At 47.2% G+C, this 25,315-nt stretch overlaps 1 protein-coding gene across 1 annotated transcript in view; it reads left to right on the plus strand.

The window, feature by feature from the left end:
* Positions 1-97: 97 nt before the first annotated feature.
* Positions 98-25,315, plus strand: part of ebf3a (EBF transcription factor 3a) — a 61,560-nt gene continuing 36,342 nt past the window's right edge. The window contains exons 1-6 of the mRNA XM_076999439.1: positions 98-755; positions 1,026-1,182; positions 1,606-1,669; positions 2,045-2,100; positions 4,757-4,830; positions 6,389-6,457. Of these exons, the coding sequence (XP_076855554.1) occupies positions 622-755; positions 1,026-1,182; positions 1,606-1,669; positions 2,045-2,100; positions 4,757-4,830; positions 6,389-6,457 (554 nt within the window). The 5' untranslated portion in view covers positions 98-621. The remainder of the gene's footprint in view (positions 756-1,025; positions 1,183-1,605; positions 1,670-2,044; positions 2,101-4,756; positions 4,831-6,388; positions 6,458-25,315) is intronic.

The raw sequence follows: 25,315 nt of genomic DNA on the forward strand, positions 1-25,315 counted from the left end.
CGCCCACAGCGCGTCATACTCTGACAGCGTGGATCCCGTGGGTCTAGAGTTTTGGCTCCCGGGAAAGGTTCCAGTCCTAGGGGATAGAGGGTTGAGTTTTGTAGGCTTCCATCCATTCTGCAAGACGCTAAAGGCCCCTCATCAACCTCTCCTGTGTCCGGGAACACCTCCATGGTAATCATTTTTTCGTTTATTTGTCTTTTGGAGCCGGAGCGCCTTGCCAGAAGTGGTCGATTCAGCAGTGTCCTGAAGCTTTTTTGATGCTGTTGTAGGATGACACAAAGCTAAGAGCATCACCACCACACAAAGTTACAAGAAATGTTTAACTGAATTAAAAAGCAAGAACAACAATATCCAGCTATTGCAGCGACTTCTTCATCGGGACCTCAATCCAACAAGCTGTTGAGAGGCTTGAGAATCCTTCTCACTAAATCGTTCATGTCGTGCCAACACAGGACGGGCTGAAGAAGGAATCAAGACTTGTGAACTGGGTTTCTCTTTTTCAACAAATCACGAACAAACTCTTATTGATATCCGGGTGTCTTCTGGAGGAACGACGCGTCCGTTAAGAATTTTACTTTCCCTTTTTGGCTGGAGCTGGTTTGCACGCCAACTGTTTTAATGTTTGGAATTCAGGAAAATATACCAAGAGGGGGGACGACTATGAAAGAGGAACCGCTGGGCAGTGGGATGAATCCGGTCCGATCGTGGATGCATACAGCTGGGGTAGTGGATGCTAACACAGCCGCCCAAAGGTACGTTTGCCAAATCATCCGATTTTTAATGCATTTCTCAGATCGACCCTAAATCCCCACTATGCCATGTATCAATTACAGCCTCCCTGTGCACCTCTTCACCGCGTTCCCCTGTTCATTACATCATATTACTGTTTAAGTGACAAATCAAGAATTCTCCCGTCTCGGAAAAAAACGTGCTTTTACCGGCTCCAGTGTTTTCATTATCTCTATCTATCTCAAGTGTATCCTCCCTGTTTAACCGACATGGTTTCTTATTTTCCCCCGCAGCGGAGTGGGTCTGGCTCGGGCGCATTATGAAAAACAGCCGCCATCCAACCTCAGAAAATCCAATTTTTTCCACTTCGTCTTGGCTCTATATGACAGACAGGGCCAACCCGTGGAGATCGAAAGGACAGCTTTTGTGGACTTTGTGGAGAAGGAGAAAGTAAGAACCACTTTGGAATACTGCTTGAATTCCACCTTTAAGTTCCACTGCACGAGCCGTATAGCAGAACTAGGTCGTGGAAACACGTGCGCCGTAAAGAGTTCTGATGTGAATCGAGGATATTTGAGAATTTTACACAATCCAATGTAAAATTATTTGGCGCACAGTTGCCAAGAATAATAATACATTTTTATAGAAACATGACATAGACATAGTTGGTAGACACTTTGCCCATCTTGTACAGACAGTTCATGCATAAAAAAAACAACACGCAGATGTTTTCAGCACGTAGCCTCACTCACCAACATACAAAAAAGTACATGATCAAAAGGCAGAATATGCCAAGATGTTCCAAAATATACCACAATATTCCCAAATATGCCACAATATGCCAGTCTGATTCCAAACAATGCTTATTTTCAGGAGCCAAACAGTGAAAAAACTAACAATGGGATACATTACAAACTACAACTTTTATACAGCAACGGTAAGTCAGTAACCCCAACTTCTCAGTAGGCTACAGATGTTGACAGCAGTGGTGGAATAATAATGATATAATAATTTTTATCGGCAAACGAGGTCTAATTTACACAATGTCAATAAGCTACTTTTCTTAAATTACCGTTTGCTTTTGTAAGGTTATTTTAAATATATGTCTGCATTTTATAAATGTTCCAATATTGTAAAAATGAAACTTTTATTCAGCCAATAATTACTTGGCGACTGTTTAATATATTAATTTAATTCTCGGCGCTTTTTAAATATCTGGGAATAATTTATAATGCCAAACCGAGATTTTGCGTGGTGGTAAAATAATACGTCTCGCTCGGCACTCTCTGAATGAAACAACACCTTTTCACAGGCGTCAGAACAGAACAGGATCTTTATGTACGGTTAATCGATTCCATGACAAAACAGGTAAGAACTTGATTTTTCTCCTAATTAGCTATCATGCACTTTCCCTCTCCGAATGTTCGCTGTAGGATGGCGCGTGTTTTCGGCTGCGTGGCGTTGGTGGTTGTTGGCGGTAGTTTCATTAAATGTAGATTTTCCCATATCATGTAATGCTGTGAGCGCGCTTGTTGTTTTTGGATAATTTATTGCGTATTAATTTGAACGTGCTAGTCTGTGTGTGTGTGGGGGGGGGGGGGGGGTATGACTGAACACGCGTTTTAAACAATTACGCCTATAAATTATAGGGGTAATATACAGGTTTCATCAAAGGCTGCTCTCTGGATGTAGGATAAAATAACCTCTCGTCCTCCCCTCGTTATTATTCGGGTCGTAAGCTCCAGGGGTCTCCCGATCCCGACCATTCTTTATCATTTACTGTCTTCGCGACACTCTAATTTATTTGATATGTTCTGCATTAAGTTAATCACCCTCACTTTCAAATATGGAGCATAACGGTCAAAATCCCCATTTCAGTTTCTTGGGTTTAACAAATGTGATTCAGTTGCACATAATTATTCATGTATTACTATCTGCGAGACAATTCATTACTTTTAAAAAATTGCTTCGTTTGTAAAATGAAACATACTGTTAACACTAGTCTGTATTCTAATTTTGTTTGCCTTTACATCTGTATTATATCTATACATTCAATTAAAATATTGAGGATTCAAAATCAGCATTTATTGGAAAGTTTTATTTAATTAGGCATATATATATATATATATATATATATATATATATATATATATATATATATATATATATATATATATATATATATATATATATTCAGTTATTCAGTACGGGTGTCAAACAAAGTGTAGGCGGGCTTACAATACAGATTGTCGCCTTTTGGTCCTGTCTGTTATCATATGTGGTTTTATGAGTGTAAATGATAAAACGCGAGAAAGACTCTTGAGTTGATATTGTACTGTCTCTATAGAAGGGTTAATGTTCTCAGAAATCACTCTCCTAAATTTTTTATTCTCATTTTTATTGTAGGCCTCACAGGTTTAAGATGTAGCAAACTTCAGTGCTATAATTTTAAGTCCGTTGTTATTATGTTTATCGCGTTTTTCACGGTAATGCATGTGTGACGGCCAAAACACGAAAGTTTATTCTCAACCTTCGTCTAATTGGTCTGAAAATGATCAAAGAGTCAATGGAGCTGAACAGCTGGGTTATGGATTTCCGTATTTTCAGCGAAGGGTTGGAAAATAAATCATGGCAATACAGATAACAAAGTCACGTCAGATAACGATATCGCCTTAGAGTGACAGACAAATAACTTACCCTCCTTTTAAAGCTTTGGATGTGAGACTGATGAGATTTTGTCACCCGGAGTTTAATGTTCACACTACTCTTATTTTTTTACTTTTGTAATTTTCAATTGGTGATTTATGAGCAATTTTTGACAACTGAATTAAATATAGACCGGCACTAATAAGACAACCTACTTTTAAGTTTATGGCGAAAGTGTGTGTTTTTTGTGGAGGGGGATTATACGTGTTTGGGCGTCCCTTTGTTACTCTTGTTATTTTATACAAGAGCGCGTGGCATATCAGAGATTTAGCAGCCCTTTAATAAACGGGTTTAATTTCGTCGCGAGCCCCGCTTAGGCTTTTGTACTCATTGGAGTGGCGAGACAGCTCGCGCGGCTCTGGGCACACGCGGGCTCGTTGGAGTGTGCTCTTGCACAGTACATCATAGACAGAGCGAGAGATGGGAGGGAGGGAGAGAGAGAGAGAGAGAGAGAGAGAGAGAGACTGAACGAGCAAAAAAGAACTGAAGGCAAGCGCACCTACAGCTCTACGCCATCTGTTAAAGCCAATGCTCAAAAATTACTCAACCGTACCCCCGACACCGCTTTTTATCCAAAGAAAAATCATTGTTAGCGGCTCAAAATAAACAACAGATTGCCCATTAGCACTTTCCCCTCAAATATCTGCAGATTATAACCGCGTTGATGTGTACGGTTATGGGTATTATTTACCGCGGCCATCTGCATCTGAAGTGTATGATGTATGTGATTTCTATGATCATTCTGAAATAAATTCACCATCGAGCGTAATTGTAGCATATGTACCTCTTCATTTATAAATGTTATTAATGTCACATTATTTATCATCACAATACAAGCGTTGATATTAATTTAAAATAGATGATGATCCATCACACTTCTTTATGTAAATAAGAAAAACGTTACGATATCGTATTATTATATTAATAATGTATTATATTATAAAAAATATATTATATAATTTTAAATTGAGCAAAATATTGGTCATCAATTAATCTATCTATCTATCTATCTATCTATCTATCTATCTATCTATCTATCTATCTATCTATCTATCTATCTATCTATCTATCTATCTATCTATCTATCTATCTATCTATCTATCTATCTATCTATCTATCTATCTATAAAGACCCACAGAGGGTTAATATGGGGTCAGTGCCAGCAGAATTGTAACATTGTAACTGCTTATAATTTTATTTCCATTTATTTTACCTATTGCACTCATACAGTTTGCTTTTTTCATAAGCGAACATTTACATACTAGGTATAATTCTGTTGTTGGCAAGTTTCTCACTAATTTCTCGTTTTGGTTTTAAGGCTATTATTTATGAAGGCCAAGACAAAAATCCAGAAATGTGCCGAGTCCTCCTCACACATGAAATTATGTGCAGGTAAGGAAATATATATCATATGTGACTTAAGTTTGCTTGTTTACTGCAAATTTCATGGGCGATAGGCCACATGTCCTTTTGATATAGCTTATTCATGATTATTTGTCTGTTCTTACAAAATCGTTTGAGAAAAAAAATGTTATGCTGAAATACCCTACTGAACGTAATGTATTCATAAATAGCAATTTGTCCTGCATGAGATGAAATGCTTTCAAATGTTCAAAACGGTCTATGGTTGCTTTTGAATTGTGATGTACGGGTTGCGCGAGTCCTGCGGTCTGAGCGGGTGCCCCCACCTTGTGCACGTGCGCGTGGACGAGGCTATTACACGAGCGCACGTGAAAACCGACGACACTGGAGTCCGGGATCATTTGACTGGACGCAGACTGTCATCTACTACAGAAGCGTCCAAAGTCACACACACACACACATCGACACAGCCTAGGAACGCCGCTTGAAACCGAAACTACATCCTACTCCTGCCTTTTGTACAACCTTTTAAAAATTTCTTACATTTTTTGGTCGCTTTGCGATGATTGGGAACCCACTTTTGTACTTAATTGGTCATTGATATCAGTGTACGAGGTTAGAACAAAAATAATATGTGTACTCTCCTAACCTGTGAGGAGTTTGACAACAATAAAATAAAACCGACACGATGGGGGAACAAACAATCCCGTTTTAGCCAGCAGCGTCAGGCGTTAGTAACAAGCGTACAGGTCATGGTGCCATGACATTTTCTACCACGGTCTCCCATTAGTGCTCCGTCAGTTGGGTTGCGGACTGAGCTCTGTTTGAAGAGGCATTAACATACAAAATGTGGTTCTTTCTGTGTGCTTCCTTGTTTCAGAGATAAGAAACGTGTTATTGGTCGAACGGCGAGTACACACAACTTTCACAGATGTATTTTTCACTGGAGGTCCACATACTTGCTTTAATCGCTTTAGCTGTCAGCTTAGAGGAGCTTTACATATTTTCCATACCATATGGTGTTAATTTAGCTCTTTTGGACATGTAACCATTATACAAGTGTTCTTTAAATGCAAGAGGAATAACGTTTTTCCCCCCATGCATCATTTCAGCATTAATTAAAGCACTCGTAACGCGAGCGTCGCGAGGGCCTCAAAATGGATGCATTGGCACATTGTGAGAGATTGATGCAGGCTTTTGAGTCGGTAATTAATAAGTGGCCCACGGAAACGCTGGTTGAAGGTGGCATCTTGCATCCTCTCCAGATATAACAGCTTGACAATTAGAGGTAAACAAAAGGCGAAGCTGCGAAAGCGATCCTCCTGCCTGTTGCCCCCCCCCCCCCCCCCCCCCAAACATCGTGCTGTTCCCCGTCTCCGCACAGCAGCCGGCGAGGTTGGGTCTGTACCCGCCACCCGGTTCCCCCATCCGCACGGTGTCGGTGATGGCCCGCCAGCTCCACTATAACTCGCGCTATAAAGGGAAGGGGGGGAAATAACGGATCTGGAGCCCCGACGACCACTAGTCGCCTCCTGAACTGAGACCGAATCTCACGATGTCGTTGTTTGTTGTTGTTTTTCCTTCACAGCCGGTGTTGTGACAAGAAAAGTTGTGGCAACAGAAACGAAACTCCCTCAGACCCTGTGATCATCGACAGGTAAGGGCCTGTTTCATTCCCCCCTCCCGTTTTCTTCTCTCGGTTCGGGGTGTGCCGTGGACTGGTCCTTAGCCAATCTGCTGCTGTTTGCTGTGTGCGCGTTGTCCTTGTGCAGGTGGGTTGACTTGGAAACCCGGGGGTGTCTTTAGGGACTGTGTAATTGCTAGCGAGGTGTCTAGGGAAGTAGTTCTCTTAGCCCTTGCTCTCGCAGCGAGGAGTCCTTTATGCCCAGAGAGTGCGTTCAGCTTTGGAGCCTCAGCTTCGTTCAACTTCCTTCATCCTAATTTGTTAACAAGTGCTTTATTCCACTCTGTGTCTGCTTCCCTTATTATCTCTTCTGTAAGTACTAGAGATGCCTTCTCACAGATTCACACATGCTGTGTTTCTCATATAAGGTCCACCATGCAGCAGAGCATTAGTGTGTGTGTGTGTGTGTGTGTGTGTGTGTGTGTGTGTATGTGTGTGTGTGTGTGTGTGTGTGTTCCACTCCTGTACTGTTATTTCTGAGCAATGAATAATGTTTCCCAGCTGGTCGTTGGAGGTTACATGTTGATAACATTTGCGTGCTCAAATGCAATGGCTTCTGCAGCGTCTGTAGCCGATGGGTGTTTGTGTTCCTGTCTACTTCTCCTATTTTGCTGCATGCTTACACGGCTATCTTTGTGGGCCTACATCAAGGATGCAAACTCTCAGCAAGTCTTGTAGTGCTTCCTTATCACTAGTGATCTCACAGGAGAGTCCACGTGTGGGGGTGATGCTCGGCGGCTCCGAGGGGCAGGCGTGTGCTATCGCACGGGCTGCCACTGCTGTCTGGACCTCGTAGAAGTGAGGGAGGCAGAACAAACCCGCCCTGCTTCATAAAGACGGGAGAGTGGAGCTGTGAGCGCCGGGCGCTCTGTGCCAGAACCGGCAGCGCAGAGTTCCTCTCTCTCGCTCTCTCTCTCACTCTCTCTCTCTCTCTCTCTCTCTCTCTCTCTCTCACTCTCTCTCTCCTCTCTCTCTCGTTCTCTCATTCTCTCTGTCATCCTCTTTCTCTTTCTCCCCTCTCTTTTCTTTCTCTCCTTCTCCTCCCCCTGACTCTGCTCTGTCGATGTTACAAACCTATATCTCCCGATCATGAACTTTGCTGTCCACTGAGTGAGAAATTAGACAGGGAGAAGGACAGTGAGGGGAGCTGGATAAAATATGCCCCACCGGTGGACAGCAATGCTAATGTTTGACTAGCTGAAATAGCTGTTTGCTTAGTGGAGAATGTTTGGTATCTGACAGAGGGAACATCTCTCTTATTAGTAATCAAATAGGAACAACCAGTTGCTTATGTCACTCATGACTAGTGTGTGTGTGTGTGTGTGTGTGTGTGTGTGTGTGTGTGTGTGTGTGTGTGTGTGTGTGTGTGTGTGTGTGTGTGTGTGTGTGTGTGTGTGTGCGTGCAGTGTTGGAAAAAAGGACTCAGTCCCAGGGTGTGAATTTATGGCTATGATCGCATGCTTTGAGCTCCGTGAGTTTCCTCCTGTCACACACCACATGGCTGTGATTTGAAAACATAGCTGTTTTACATGATAATGTGGGCAAATCAGTTTACACGAGCTGCACTCTGCAGTGATAGGCTGTAGTGTATTGGGAGCGCACACTTGACTTTAGTAGAAAAGGTGAACAAGCATATGAGATTAGTAGGAGGCTTATTACACAACCTGCAGTTTTTAATTTTACAATGTTATCTGTTTTCCCAATGATTTAAATAAGGACTATTTATTGTCATATAATAGGTTAAAATCCCAAACTGATGCCAGTGTTCATGTTGTGTAACCTCACTCCCACTGTTGTGCCTGGTTTGCTAAGAGGAGCTATTGAGGTGTGGGGAGCATGAGCCGTGACCTGTGACCCCCTGATCCTTCCGCACAGATGACTGGAAGATCTACACAGACACACTGATACACTGCTGCAGTGTGTGAACAGTAATTAGCAGCAAGATGTTTTAATGGAGGGCTAAAAGTCATGATACTCTGCTCTGTGACAGAGATGGGAATAGAGGAGAGGAGAGGAGCAGAGAGGGGAGGGGAATATGGGAGGGGAGGAGGAGAGGAGTGGGGAGGAGAGAGGAGGAGAAGAGAGGGGAGGAGAGAAGAGAAGAAGAGGGGAGGAGAGAAGAGAAGAAGAGGGGAGGAGAGAAGAGGAGAAGAGAGGGGAGGAGAGAAGAGAAGAAGAGGGGAGGAGAGAAGAGGAGAAGAGGGGAGGAGAGAAGAGGAGAAGAGGACAGGAGTGGGGAGGAGAGAAGAGGAGAAGAGAGGGGAGGAGAGAAGAGGAGAAGAGAGGGGAGGAGATGAGAGGGGAGGAGAAGAGAGAAGATGTTAAAGGAAGAGCAAGGCAGAGCTGTGTTCACGAGGGGGTTGGTTTTGTTTTTTTGGAGAAAAAGATAAAACATATCTTACTTCCTGTGGGTGGTTCCTGGGATGTCTCAGCTACACTGAGGCCATTCATCCTCAGACCCGAGCTTACAGTGTATATTTACCTTCAAAGAGACGCATGCTGAACAGTGTACAACAGGGCGTCATTGATATTTAACGCACTGGCTCTTCCCATAAATTGCTCAGCTTTGTATCGTGGCTAAATAGAGTGGGAGAGATCGGGTGTCAGAGCTTTGTGCTTCAATCTGGCGAACAATGCGTGTAACACAAGTCAAATAGGAAAACGAGAACAGTGGCGAAGGGACTGAGACCCAGGGAAAGAGGCCGCAGCGAAAGGAGGGCATATTGTTGGAGGTTCAAACAGTGGATGAAAAAGCTCACATTTTCATTGTGGGCTCCTGAAAGGTTTGGGAGTATCGTTTTCGTCGGTTCTGCGGGATCACAAAGGCAGACGTGCTTCATTAGCCTGTTGTATTGTCTGCGTATCGCCACTATGAGCACATGATTTTTATCCTCTCGCTCCCAGAATGCAGAGCCAGATCGGGGGCCTAAAAAAAAAAAGCGCAGAAACCTTAACCTCGATTGGCTGAAACACAGCCCCAGGTGGGAGGGGACAAGGGGTGGGGGGGCATTCCTCAGCACCCGCCCGTGTGCTCGTTTCTCGCTCTGGTCGGAGGCCGCAAAGCTCGATTGCGGCGGAGGTGCTTTGCGGACGTGAAAAGGGGGCTGGTGGCGGGAACGGTGAGGCTTGTGCACGTGTGTGTTCAACAGGCAGTAGGAAACGGCACGGACACAGAGGCAGCGAATCTGCAACCTGAATGGAGGAATTGTTTAGACAGACAAGAGAGGGCCGGTTATGTTACAATCAAAACATTTAACTGAGGAGGAGAGAGAGAGAGTGAGAGGGAGAAGGGGAGAGAAAGGAGGAGAAGACAGAAGACAGAAGACAGAGGAAGGGGGGAGACAGAATAAGGTGGAGGGGGGGGGTGCAGAAACAGAGACAGTGAGAGAGAGAGGGAGAGAGAGTCATATGTAGAGCTGGACTGTGCTGACCAGAGGATCTCGTGATCCATTATCGATAACATTCTCAGCACCATTTTCCCAGATGGCACCCAGGGCAAGCGCGCTGTGCTCTGGCACGGGAGCGGAGCGTAACTGGCACCAGCACGCTCCTGGCATTTTCAATGGAGTTTAGGAGACTTATCATTCCAAATGTGTCCTATTTTCCTGTAGGGAAGCCAGACATCTGTTTATCCTATTTTCTCTTGGACTTTAGCACAGCTTAGAAAAAAAAATGATCAGCAAAAGAAAGAAAAGTTGGTTGCATTTAACATCTGTTGCAGCAGTCCGATCTCCGTGGATCTTTAAATATTTCACCCCTGCTCTGCCATAGATTATTCATCTGTGGGGATTGTTTTAAAGGCGGTGAAACACAGCGCGGGTGCACGATAGCTGTAACACCAAGTCCAGCGCTGGAGAGGTGTGCTGCTCCCGCTCTCGCAGGTTCTAGCCCATGTGCGGAACACGGTGTCAGGAGAGGATTGGGTCCGTTCATCCGCCTCTGTCTGCGTCTGTCGGGCTAATAATACCGTCCTGCCTCACCACAGATCAGAGCTTTCCTAGCCAACCATCTCCCTTTCACGTCCTGTCACGGGGGTCAAGACGGCCTGACCCCTGGCAGACAGCCTCCCCTCTATTGAATAATGCATGAGATTGACTTTTGTGTGTGTGTGTGTGTGTGTGTGTGTGTGTGTGTGTGTGTGTGTGCGTGTGTGTGTGTGTGTGTGTGTGCACATGCATTCGTGTGTGTGTGTGTGTGTGTCCATTCAGCCAGTTGTGTGGTGGGACTGGTTTATTCTTCTGCTCATTGCGAGGAGTTAGCGTGCACCTGTTCTGCTGTTGGGCCTGCGCTGTGATTTGGGCTTGTTTCTGATTTCTCTTAACGTTCATTATATTTCCAGACGGGCCGAGTCCTGATTATTAGCAGGAGCTTCTCCTCACACACCACGGCTGCATTTCATTTATTTGTTTTAAATAGCTACAAACACAACCAGGCAGGCGATGACCATCCAGGCTTTGATATTTTCTCCGCTTCTCTTCTTTGTTTTAAACGTTTTTCCTCTGTTGTGCGTATCTGCGGTGAATGTGGGTGCAGGTTGTGGAAGAGAGAGCTCCTCCCTCCCTCCACCATGTGGGGGCTTGATTGCGTTGAGCTCGGACTGAACAAATGCCAGCGTTTAGAAGGTCACAGCTTTTGTTGTGGGAAAATAAGGACTATGGAAATGAGCGACAGCAAAACGAGAGACATTAAAACACAAAATCCAATTCATTGTCTTCCTTAATGGCATTTACATTTTTGGCTGTGTCCCGGGCTGTAGAGAAGGATTTTGGAGACGTCTTTAATTACATATCAGCGTCAGAGCAGAGGGCTGCAGGCAGGAGCTGTATGTGTATTTGTGTGTGTGTGTGTGTGTGTGTGTGTGTTGCGGAGGAGAGGATTTGTTTGGAAATGCTCCTGAGTGGCAGGTTTTCACAGACCTGCATGCAGGGTAATTAACAGAGTGTTAAGTGGAGAGTGCCTGCTCTCTCTCTTTCTCTCAATCCCTCTTTCGGTATTCCTCTCTCTTGCCATGTCTCTCTCTCTCTCTCTCTCTCTCTCTCTCTCTCTCTCTCAGCTGTCACTGTTGCCTCCAGCTATTTCAGTGTTTCAGTTCTGCATCGGTTTCATAAACGTTCTTCTTCTATGCTCATCTGACATTCACGAGTGTGTGTGTGTGTGTGTGTGTGTGTGTGTGTGTGAGTGAGTGAACGTTGCATGCATGCAAGCTTACGTGAATGCAAGTTTATTTTCTGAGTGTGTGTCCATGTGTGCAGGTTTGTTTTTTGTAAGTGTGTGTGAAAGAGGGAGAGGGAGAAAGATTTACAGGTAGAGAGAGAAAGAGAGAGATTTAGAGAGAGAGAGAGGCCAGAGATTCATTAGTTCTGATTAATGGGGGAGCAGACAGCAGATATATCTCTGGCCAGGTAACAGCCCCTCAGCCTCACGCCTGCACCAACACAGGTGTGTTCCCCTGCCCTTATTTATGAGGCAGTCAGCAAGCTTTCTGTTACCGATACCGTACACACACACACACACACACACACACACACACACACACACACACACACACACACACACACACACACACACACACACACACACATACACATACACACACACACACACACACACACACACACACACAAACAGAGAACATCTCTTTCCCCTTCAGCCAGCTGTAGTGAATAAATCAGCTGAGGTCGGAGCCGTGGTCCCCGTTCCACTGACCACTGGCGGGGCGGCGGGAGAAGCCACTGCGTCTGCTGCCTTTCTGCAGCGGTGGGCGGTAGTTGTGTTACTCTGAGAGGTCATTAATGCATGGCCGTGTGGAACAGGCTTGGCTAAGTGGCACCAGCGTGTGTGGTGAGGCAGCTCTTACACTCCCACCAGACTGACCATTCTCACCATACCTGCACCAGGATCAGCCGGACACACACCATACCAGAAACATACCAGAAACATACCAGAAACATGCCGTACCTGTAGCTTTTATGGCTGTGTCAATCTGTCTGGGGCATGGGAGTGTTTGTGTTTGTGTGTGTGTGTGTGTGTGTGTGTGTGTGTGTGTGTGTGTGTGTGTGTGTGTGTGTGTGTGTGTGTGTGTGTGTGTGTGTGTGTGTGTGTGTGTGGAGGAGTGGACAGCATTACATGCAGGGAAGCTTCCCTGAGCGAGTGGGCTGGTAGCTCAGACACACCAGCACACATTCCTCTATACTCCCCCATACATACAGCGCCCCCTACAGGCCGTTCTGCTCCCTGCTTTACTGCAATGCACATTACCCTGTGTGTTCCCACATTTCATGACTGCATTTTGTAATAGCCAAATGTGATATTTTTCAAAGACATTATCTTGTACCACAAAGTAACATATGTGGCCTTATAGAGGCCGTGTGCTATGTTGGCACATTATGAAAAAGAGTGAATGTGCATTGGTTTTTATATGTTAATGTATTATTAACATTCTTCTGGTCCACTAGAGCACTGGGCTGCATGACTTAGCGTAGCATAGCAGTCTTTCAGAATCGTTTGTTAATTGGGCCTTTGTCTTTGTGCTTAGAGTAATGATATTCAGAAATACCTTTGCACACAGAGCAGGTGACACTCTCACCTTGAAACTCTTCAGAACGTACACAGCTTGTAATCCACTAGCTCAGTCTCGCTAGAGAGACAGAGAGAGAGGGAGAGAGGGAGAGAGAGAGAGAGAGAGGCAGAGAGAAAGAGGAGAGGAAGAGAGGGAACAGCTGGCTTCCTCTAACTGAGGATAACTGACAGTTGTCTGTAAGAGGTTTTAATGAAGATTGTCACCTTTTATGCCAGGAAGCGAGGGGTTGCCAGATCTCTGGGAGTGAGGCGGGAGGGTTGCCAGACCTACAGGGGGCAGGAAGGCAGAGAGCTGAACCTGCGTTTGGCACACAGTGCTGCCCGATGGAGACACGGCCGGAGCGGTGGAAGAGGCAGCACCTCAGCATGGCTAGCTGAGCACGGTCCAGCCCCAAACCTGCTCCAGTACATGCTCTGAACACCAGGCTGCGCTTCCTACAGGGGTGTACAGCACATGCTCACAAGCAGATATGATTGCACTGAGATAAAAACAAAAAACCGTATGACTTCTGGGATCAGCAATAAAAAGTGCATGTTAAGTGGAACTTATTGGTGAGTTCTGGAGATGTGGTTCTAAAGTTCAGAGTGAGTGAGGGCTCCTTGTTGTGCGGGCTTGAGGGCTCTGTGACACTGGTAACATGGAGGTCTTGGTAATGACCGTGAATGGGGTGTGTGCCTCCCCTCTGTGCGTGCTTGTGTGTGTGTGAATGTGTGGGGTGGTGAGGGTGAGTGAGTGTGTGTGTGTGTGTGTGTGTGTGTGTATGTGTGTGTGTGTGTGTGTGTGTGTGTGTGTGTGTGTGTGTGTGTGTGTGTGTGTGTGTATGTCTAGGGAAATGGCTTTAGCATGTGTTGAGAAGAGGGGGCTGTGAGCTGGTGCTGTTGTAAGACATGTTGCATAGGCCTAGAGAACGGAAGAAAGTGGCTCCACACAGTCTCTGTTGAAAGATGAATCCCCCCCCCCCCACACACCCTTTCCCACACACACACACACACACACACACACATACACACACACACACACACACGCACGCACGCACGCACGCACGCACACACACACATACACACACACACACACACATACACACACACACACACACACACACACACACACACACGCACACACACTGTTGAGAATGAACAGTGGTCACTACAGAGCCTAATTGTCATTAGAAGCAAGAGACAGTAGAGAGCACAATCAAACTAGGAGAAGTGTTTAAATAAATTACCTTTAGGTGTTTGGATTTGTGTGTGTGTGGGTGTGGGTGAGGGTGTGGGTGTGCGTGGGTGGATATGTATGTGTGTGCCTGCGTATGTGTATACATTAGTGTGTGTATGCGCGTGCGCGCGTGTGTGTGTGTGTCCATGTGCGTGTGTCTGGTGGGGTATTGAGTCTAATCTGACTGAACTGTGAGCAGGGGGACATATGTGCTTTTATTTGACTGGAGCACAAAGCGTCCTCAGCCTCTATTGTTGAGCAGTGTGAATACTCCTGCTGAGCCTGTCACCATTGCACGCTGTAAGTACACCGCACAGAAGAACACACACACACACACACACATACATACACACACACACACACACTGGCAACCCCCCACATTTCTTATTTCACTCTAATTTTAGACACATACAAACACACACAAATAACAACAGTTTAAAAATACTCAGTATCAACATAAACACAAACAGTAATGTTGTTAGAATCCATTTAAATGTGATGTTCTCACACACACACACACACACACACACACACACACACACACACACACACACACACACACACACACACACACACACACACACATTTGTGCGAATGCAGACTCCAGATTATTGGCGGAGGTCTGTTGTTACTCAATGGTCAGGCATGGGAGCGTGTTCTTTTGAATAACAACCAGGCAGATCGGATCAGCTGTGGTGAGGCGGGGAGTGTGTGGAATGTGTGGCCACTGATCATGACGCGCCTGCTCATGAATGCAGGCACCGTGTTCTCATCTCCAGTGGCCAGAGAGCCCCCACACACCCCCCCACACGCCCTCTCACTGCTGCACGTCTGCCGCCCCCCCAACTTTAGTGTGTACACTCGTAGTCTTAAGCCCGCTTTATGGCCTTATGGAAAAATCGAAACAAGCAGACACCTGAAAAGAAGGACTTTTTTTTAGTGGGGCTGGTGTGTGTGTGGATGTGTGTGTGTGGATGTGTATTCTATGTTCATTTCTTATTTGTTTAGCCCTAACGCATGTGGTTTGGTTTTAGCGAAGCGTTCTTTACCTCGTTGTGGTGTTAGGGTGGGATGAGCTTCTCCGCTGTGATTGTGGCCACGTGTCATGTTGTATGTCGATTGTGTTAATGGCCAGTGGTGGTGGTGGCTTTGTGGTGTGCGGCGTGGCAGCCTGTAAACGCAGTCGTCGTTAGTCTTCCCGGAGCGGTGGGGGGGGGGGGGGGGGGGGGGGGGGGGGGGGGGGGGGGTGCGTCATGACTACTCCTGCTGTGGGGTGAGGGAGTGTGGATTCACACCCAGGACATTTGTTTCGCATTAGTGGAGGTTGGTAAATCAAACCTCAGCGCTGAAAACACTCCCCTCCTCCCTCGCTCTTGTAAGAGATATACAGTTCTTCTTCTATCCATCTGTCCATCCTTCCATCCTCCTCTCACTCTCTCCCTCCTACATGCCCTGACATCCCATCATCCCAACCTTATTCTGTCTACACCCCCCCCCACTTCTACCACCACCCCTGCCCCCCTCCCTCTACCCCCCACCCCTGCTAGCCCCCCCCCCACTTCAAACACCACCCCCACATCTCCATCCATTCCCATTTTTTCAGAGTGTGGCAATTTGTCGTGTGACACTGCGGAGATTAGGTTAGGAAACTGTGTGTGGATTGTATTGGACATGGTACTGCTCAGAGGTCACAGGCCAGCGATCTGGACATCGGGCACAAACCATCAGTTTCCCCCCAGCGAGAAGCATTGGGCCTTAGCCATGCCGGTCCCACGGGCCCCCCACCCCCCCCCGCCGAAGTCATCCTCACTCAAACCTTCAAAAAGTGCAGCAAATAAGTATCATTTATTAAAGCTGACAAGTTATCTCTAAATATAACCACCCCCTCCTTCCGCTGTCAAAAGATTATGGTCCAACAGCCCGTCCTGTTGATAACAAAAGCACGTTTTCACCTATCAAATGAAAAGCAGCTTAGAGTGCAGATTACACTCACTCGCAGTGGAGGAGGAACGGGGGTTATGGTTGTAGCTATTTTTCTTATTGTGTTTGTGTGTGTGCGTGTGTGTGTGTGTGTGTGTGTGTGTGTGTGTGTGTCAGTGTATATTTGTGTATGTGTAAGTGCACATATTCTGATCACCCTTTGCAAACCATGGATAGATGGTGCAATCCTGAAATACCCTTAAGTGATGACAAAACAAAAAATAAAAAGAATTTAATGGCCCTGCAAAAAAAAAAAAAACATGGGTTTGTTCAGGGAGCCAGAGAGAGTGGTGTGTTCAGAGAGTGAGCGGTGTGTTCAGGGAGTAAGCGGTGTGTTCAGAGAGTGAGCGGTGTGTTCAGGGAGCCAGAGAGTGAGCGGTGTGTTCAGGGAGCCAAAGAGTAAGCGGTGTGTTCAGGGAGCCAGAGAGTGAGCGGTGTGTTCAGGGAACCAGAGAGTGACAGGTGTGTTCAGGGAGCCAGAGAGTGAGCGGTGTTTTCAGGTAGCCAGAGAGTGAGTTTCAAGACTGCATTAGAATTACACCTAGTAGCTTTGAAGTGCAGGACTCCAGTGCTGTCCATCAGACCAGCAGACCAGCTTTATCTAGAAGACCAGTATCATCCAGGTGACCAATATTGTCCAGGTGACCAGTATTGTCCAGGTGACCAATATTGTCCAGGTGACCAGAATTGTCCAGGTGACAAATATTGTTCAGGTGACCAGTATTGTCCAGGTGACCAGTACTGTCCAGGTGACAAATATTGTCCAGGTGACCAGTAATGTCCAGGTGACCAGTATTGTCCAGGTGACCAGTGCTGTCCAGCAGACCAGCGTTATCTAGGAGATCCAGGAGATCCTGTTAAACAGGCTTAGAAGAAGATACTTTTCCCCTGCTTTTAAATCCAGAGCTTGATACTGATTTATTTGACTTTATTTTGACTTATTTGAGTCAGAGGCAGAGACAGCAAACATTTGTACCAACTGTTGTTTGCTAACATAACACTAAGACTAATTCCAATATACAAAATACATTACACATACACATTATTTCAAAGTGTGTGTTATAAATCACATTTACACATTTATCAGTAGATGCATCAAAAAATGGAGAAAGAATTCAGAATGAAGGATATGACCTTTGTGTTTAATTTGCCAAACATGGTTACAGAGAATTTACTTATGCCACTTGGAAACGGGCAGCGTTTAAGAGAAGGAAGCGTTTAGTACGGCACAAGCACGTGTCACCGTCACCCGCACCGTCTGCCGGACAGCAGAGCTCACTGTTGCTCTCCGCCATGGGCAGAGCGCAAGAACTTATCAGGCATGCAAGAACAACAACAATAAGAGTCCCAAAAAATGTCCCATCGGTGAGGGAGCGTCCTGGAGTGGCGTGATCGGCGTGAGCGTGATCGCTCGCTCTCCCAGGGAAATGCAATCGCTTGTGATGCGTCTGCTGCGTAATTATCCTCTGGTGCAACACGCACAATGGCGCCAGGATGATGAATCGATGGCAGATTGGAAGCGTGGTTTAACTGTCATGTCCCTGCGATAAGGGGAGCTGAGGGATTGCTCGCCCGTGCTGCTAGATTCCCGGCCTGCCAGTTTATTAGCGCAAATCCCAAATGTTTAGTAAACTCATTAGGCTCCATCTAACGCTAATTTATCACCATAGCTGGACGGCGGGAGGAAGGGGCCTGGAGAAGCCGCCGACGTCGTTAGCCCGATCAATCACGCCTATAGCGGAGGCCATATTTCATTAAATCCGCCCGACCTGCTCCAGCGCCGCGGACATGGACCTGGTGAGGAGGCTTTCCGGGGGCTCGGCTAACGACTCCCTCTGATGATGATGATGCTTATCTAGAGGAAGAGCGTGAGGGCCTCTGACCCCCGTCACGCACAACCTCCTCCATCAAGCGCTGTGTGAAAGGCGGAGGGGCAGAGGCGTGTCGAGAACTACAGACACAGAGAGATAAAAGGGAGCTTTTTAAAGAGAAGTGGCAAAAATTTAAGACAAGAAACGTGCATTATGAATGCCTGTGGGTTCTCCACCTCAAAGGTGGAGAAGAAGAGGGGTCAAGCACCGACTCAGTTTTCCTTCTTCATCAGAATCCGGAGTGGCTCTTTTACTCAGAGGCTTTGGGCCCACAGATCCCTAAGAACTCATTCACAAATCGGGATGATTCTTATGATCTCCTTCCAGATGAAACGTGGCGTGCTGAAGGTATGGGGCCAGCATCGATTTCTCCCCCCCCTCCCTCCCTCCCTCTCTCTCTCACCGAATCAATCATTAAAGATGAGACGTGTAAAACAGGGAACACTCTCACTCTCTTCTTCAATCTGAATGCTGAGCAGCTAAAGGGCTTAGATGTCCTTTCTATCGGCTAAGCGCCCATAGGAGAAGAGGTGTGGGGTGGGGTAGACATGGTGGATAAACCTGGTTTGGCAGCGATAATAAAATATGACAGGTATTTCCTGGTGCTGAAGGGCCAGTGAGAAGGCTTCTGGTCGTCTGTTTTAATTCACCTGACTTACGTTCACCCGGCTTTGATTTACCCTCCGATTAAAGCCCACCGCTCGGACGGCCGATTGAAATCAGATCCAGCCACAGCTTGCCCGTATTGATCTCTATTTAACATCAAGGCTCGAAATGGATTGGCATCGATTAACAATAAAAACACGGGCCTGCCCAGCCGGGAGCCTGGTCAATATGCTGAATGAAAAAGTACTGTGCCACTGCAGCCATTGAGCGGAGGGGGTGTGGTGGTGGTGGTGGTGGTGTTGGGGGGGGGGGGGGGGGGTGGCTGGAGGGTTGCAGAATAACAGCAGGAAGGGCATGGGCTGGATTTCCTTAACATCTGCTTTTGACAGTTCAGGAGTGACGAGAGATGGAGGGAGAGAAAGAGAAAGAGAGAGAGAGAGAGAGAGAGAGAGAGAGAGAGAGAGAGAGAGAGATGAAGAGAGAAAGAGAGAAGGAGAGAGAAAATACAGCATTTGGAGTGTTTGGAATGTGTCGTAAGGAAAGAGCATGAGTTTTATTAGCCACGCTAATGACAGAATTGCTGAAATATGCCGGGAGGTTTCGAGGGTAATTCCCAGTTAAGTGTGTGTTGAACAGCACAGATCTGCACACACAAGCCACACAAACATACAGGTCCATCTTAGGTCCCGCACACACTGCTGAGCATGTGTGTTAGAGTACAAGTGTGAGTACAAGTGTGTGTAGGAACGTTGTGACCTCACTAGGAGAACTTGACTCCTGAGCCCAGTGCATGAAGCCCAGGAAACTGTAGCTCTTCCTCTGAGGTCCAGGGGCAGAGGAGCCTGCAGATGCATCTGTAAAGCATTAGCCAATCTTATTCAAGCAAGACGGTCCAGGTCCATAATGACACGCCAAACCACACGTCCCTGTGGGGTGCTGAGTTTAAGGGACGCTTTAAAAAAATGCCATTCTTCTGTTAGACCTACAGGATGACATGCTGGAAAACACACAGCGGACACACACATGCACAAACACTCACACACACACACACACACACACACACACACACACACACACACACAACTCCCACTCTCACACTTGTTCACGTGTTTGACTAGCTAACATAATGTGAATGTATGCATCAACACACATTACCTCCAAAACAAACACACACACACACAAACACACACACACACACACACACACACACACACACACACACACACACACACACACACACACACACACACACACTTGAGCAGACTCTCTACCCTCCCCTCCTTGCAGTGCACACACACAAACAATCTGGAGTCCATTAGTCTCTAGGCCAAATCCAATTTGATTCCTTAAGTGTTGATTAGGATGGCAGCGACTGAGAATGCTCGTCCTGCGCTAGGTGTGGGTTGATTATTTACCTCACTGGCAACCCATCACTGCCCCCCCTCCTTCCGCTCCTGCCCACCCCACCCACCGCTCCCTAACGTGGCCGTCATGGGCATTGCTACCTCACTGGGCCAGTGCACTGATTTGAGATCAGCCCATCTTGCCCACACCGTGTCTTTCATCAGGATATGAAGGCCAGAAAGTGACTCCATGTCAGTGGTGTTGCGATGTGAAAACCCAGTTGCGGTGGATTCGATATAAGCGTTGTTCTCTCTCAGAGGAGAGTGCAGACTGGAGCAGCCGGACTGGACCCTCTGGGAACCAGACCGGACTGGACCCGCGGGGGTTGAGTAGGGTGATGAGAGAAAGGTATTCTAAATACTGGGAGGGGGTGCAACAGCTGTGTGTGTGTGTGTGTGTGTGTGTGTGTGTGTGTGTGTGTGTGTGGGGGGGGGGGGGGGGGTGAGTTGCTAGGCATAGAGACACAGAGAGGGAGGAGGAAGAGGGAGAGTAAGTCCTAGCCAACTTTTCCTGTGTGTGGAGGAGCTTTAATTGGCCTGTGGGAAGCTGAGAGGGAGAGAGATACAGAAGGAGAGAGAGAGAGAGAGAGAGAGAGAGAGAGAGAGAGAGGGAGAGAGAAAGTTGGACATTATCTCCTCAAAGAGTCTGGCCTCTTGGGTTACTCTCTCTCTTCCTTCTGTTTAACTGCCCTGCCCTGTCAGCCTGACACAAGCCAGACAAGTCTTTAGCCTCTTTAACGCATCTGCACGCACACACACACACACACACACACACACACACACACACACACACACACACACACACACACACACACACACACACACACACACACACACACACACACACATACACACACACACACACACTGCACCCAGAAAACACACAACCCGCTGCACCTAGCAGGCCGTACACCCAGAGCTTACCCGGCACATTCAGACTCAGCCCCAAGCATACATACTCCACATATGTGGTGTAGACGCCCCACACATCAGGCCCTGTTGCACAGGTCAGCTTTACAACCCTTAACAGAGCTTAATGGGAGCGCTTTGCCTTGTCCTCCATTGATCCTGCTGCCTTTAATTGCTTAGGAAAACAAGGCAGCCCGTGTGAGTGAACGCCACCTCCCACCGTGTTGAGTGGCCCTGACGTGGGGACAGTGAGCACATTGACGTGCACTTTCGCACCCGCCGCCTCTGGAGTTGATAATGATGTCAAACTAAAACAACTGCCCCCCCCCCCCCCCAACCCCCCAGCTCTGCTGTTTGTACTTAAGCCGTGTGTGTTGTGATAGTGAGGTGGAAGTGCAGTGGTTTATTAGTGAGGACACTGAGGAAAAGCTGTTAGCCTCTGTGCTTTGAGCTCCGCTGCTGGGAGTCAGGATTCATTTTCTGCATGTTGGTATTTCTGCGCTGTTTTTTTAGCACATACCTTGGACATGTTTCTTCAGTGATGCGTGTTTGTTCAGGGGTTTCAGCAACTAGCAGCAGTGTTGCATCAGATACATGTGTCAACAGGGTAATTAAACCGCACTCTCACACACTCTCTCTCTCTCTTTCTCTCTCTCTTACACACACACACACACACACACACACACACACACACACACACACACACACACACACGGACACACACACACAGTCTCTTGCACTCTGCCACACACACACACACACACACACACACACACACACACACACACACACACACACACACACACACACACACACACACACACACACTATGCAGTGCTAAATATTCTTTCACTTTAACCACAAAAATAATAATGTAAGAACATGGCTAGGTAATTTGTTTCACTAAGGAAGTCACAAGGTCACATGTCACATCCATTTAAAGGTGAGCATGTTAGCGTGTTAGCGACAGGGGGCCACGGGGACATAGTGTCGTTTTTTCTACCCGTCTCTTTACAGAGGCGGCAAATTAGCATGAGGTGTGTCACAGGCTGTGGGATGCGTAACCGTAGCGATGGCATGCTCAGAAGAGGTTCGCCTTCCTCTGTCATTTGTTGTTCATGAATCTACTTTGTGCCAATTTGTGCGGGTGTGTGCAATCAGAACTGGGGGACGAGGCCAATCATAATCACACTGCCTGCTCATACCACCAGAGGAGTGTGTGTATGTGTGCGTGTGTCTGTGTGTGTGTGCACACATGCACACTCCTCTGTCTGGCCACCCTGAATCAGTCGGATTCCCGTCGAATGAGATTTTAATCACCTTCTGCTATCGCCACGACAACCAGCCGGCAAGGCCAGCCCCTGTGCTTCTATATTTATGATAATTTTTTTGTCTTTCTCTCTCTCTCTCTCTCACTCTGTCTGTCTCTCTCTATCTGTCCCTCTCTCACTCTTTTTCCTTTTATTGAAATCAGTGTTGACGGACTGGAGTAATCCTGATTAGCAGTGAGGCGGGGGCCACTGAAGGGTGAAAGGCATCACTGTAGTGTTAGTTCACCGGGACATGGGGGAGATTGAAAAGGGGGGCAGAGATGCTGAACGCCTGCTGAATTCTCCACACACCCCTCCCCCCACGCACATAGACATGCATAGGTCAGAGACCTGCCAAAGCAATTCCTGTACCACAGACACCGGTACGCATAGGTGTGTGTGTGTGTGTGTGTGTGTGCTGAGGATCCTATTGTGTTTCTGTGTGACAGGACAGCATATGAAAAAAATGTTCACGTGTGTGTCCTGTGTTTTGCTTGAGTCTGAGCGTGACCACGTAGATGTCATCCAAGCCCCAGAATTTGACATAGTGCATACAGGGAGCAGGGAGTGATGTAGGGGGAGGTACGTCTCCCCATGCTGGGGAGGTGGGAGCAGGCCAGAGGGGCGATGAGGCCCACCCTGGGGTCACACTTTAGCCCCGCATTACACAGAGAGGAGGGCAGGTGCTGTGGCTGGGGTGGGGGTGGGGGGCAGGGTAATCTATCATTAATCACCGAGAAAGACAGGGTGGTGGCTGGTGGAGAGGTACAGAGGGACCACCCCAACACACACACACACACACACACACACACACACACACACACACACACACACACACACACACACACACACACTGCAGAGAGGTGTAGGGAGCAGACAGATATTTGATACTAGCACAGACCTCCTTCATGGTAGTCACCCTTCACACTACTGGGCTGGCTGGGCTGCTCTGATCTCACCTCTGTTCAGTATAATAGGTGTGTTTAAATTCTCATTACTCCTCGCTCACTTGCAGAAATGCAGAGCAGAGAGGTGCGTGTGCCTTTCCACGTTCCGTTAACGAGCCCCAGGCTTGAGAAGCACGTGTGAGGATGCAGACCAGGTGGAATATTCCTCTCAGCACACGCAGCTTGAAACACGCATCTCGTAATCTCTGTTCCGCTCTGATGATGAAGATATGTAAAAAAGTGGAAAGGGAGGTGACGTGTGTGTGTGTGTGTGTGTGTGTGTGTGTTGTACAGAGGCATGGTGGGTTTTGGGGGTGGTGTAGTGCACAGCTCATCATGTTTGTGTTGCTTGAACAGACCAGGCGTTTTCATATTGATCTCATCTCTAATGATGCATTTTATTAAACATGATCGCTCTTATAAAATACAGTGACATTTGTCTCCGCTGCGCTCAGGAACGTTCACCAACATGCCGATCTGCCTGTTAGAGAGGCGTATAAACAGACTCTGGCATGCAAATTAAAAACACACAACCCCCTCTAATGCTCCTACTACGTTCATGTTAAATCACTTTATTTGTACCGGCATGTCTTGACTGACACCTGCAGCACTCATAAATGTTAATGACAGCGTTTGGATGCCTTTATATGATTGTCTCCGTGTGCTTGTTAGCAGGAACAGTCAGTTGCTTTAAGACTCAATCCTAACAAGTGTCTTCTACGCAGCCTCAGGATACGACTCTGTGAGCCCAGCAGAACAACAACAAACAGACAAAGGGGCCACAGACAAGCCAGCAGCCCCCAAACACACACATTACACACACACACTGCTCCCTCACACACACATTACGCACACACACAGCTCCCTCACACACACATTACGCACACACATCGCTCCCTCACACACACATTACACACACACACTGCTCCCTCACACACACATTACGCACACACACAGCTCCCTCACACACACATTACGCACACACATCGCTCCCTCACACACACATTACACACACACACCGCTCCCTCACACACACATTACGCACACACACAGCTCCCTCACACACACATTACGCACACACATCGCTCCCTCACACACACATTACACACACACACCGCTTCCTCACACACACATTACACACACACACCGCTCCCTCACACATCTCAGAGAAGCATGACTCGCCCACGATTGGTCGCTCAGCCATGTTGAATTTTTGCTTGATTTTCTGTTATTTTGTCATTCATTGAGAATGGAAGTGTGTGTGTGTGTGTGTGAGCATGTGCGTGTGCGTGTGTGTGTGTGCATGCGTGTTGTTGGGTGGGGGGGGGGGGGGTGACACCTGGCACAGAAGCATTGTGGGTGTTGAGGGGGGTAAACTTCATCGACTCTGTCGACTGATGGCTGCTTCTGATGTCAGTCAGTGTGGCTGTCACGTGATGAAACGCGTGTGCATGCGGGAGTTTTCCCTGGATGCTCCGGGGGGATAAACCCCGCTCAAAAAGAAAACAAGTTCTCTCCTGGATGAGAGCGAGAGAGAAACTCAAAGAGAGGGAGTTGCAAAATGTACAATTTATTCAAATATTGATATTTCTGCTTGTCAGCAGACGTGCCTCGGAATCTCCGTGGCGCTCGGCTGTCAGAGGAGAATCTGGCAAAAGTGTCAGGTAATTCGGAAGTGCGGCTGTGCGCTGGGAATCAGCTGGGAGCAGAGTAGAGGAAGAGTGTTGTTGTCGATGCAGAACAGGGCGATATGACAGAAAGAAACGAGCTCACACTCCTCCATCATGTCAGGCAAATGTTCAATTTCGGGGTTGTCGTTGTTATTCCCCTCTCTCTTTCGGCTGTTTATTTTTTGATTTGGTTCTGGATATGCGTGGGCCTGCGTCTCACGTGCTCTGCGATGCGTGCGCCTGCGTCTCACGTGCTTTGTGATGTGTGTGCCTGCGTGGAGCGTGCTCTGTGATGCGTGTCAAGGTGTTGGGGCTATGGGCCATGGTCTTTTGGGTTTGC

The sequence above is a fragment of the Brachyhypopomus gauderio genome, chromosome 3, assembly GCF_052324685.1.
Source record: "Brachyhypopomus gauderio isolate BG-103 chromosome 3, BGAUD_0.2, whole genome shotgun sequence".
Taxonomy (NCBI): Eukaryota; Metazoa; Chordata; class Actinopteri; order Gymnotiformes; family Hypopomidae; genus Brachyhypopomus; species Brachyhypopomus gauderio.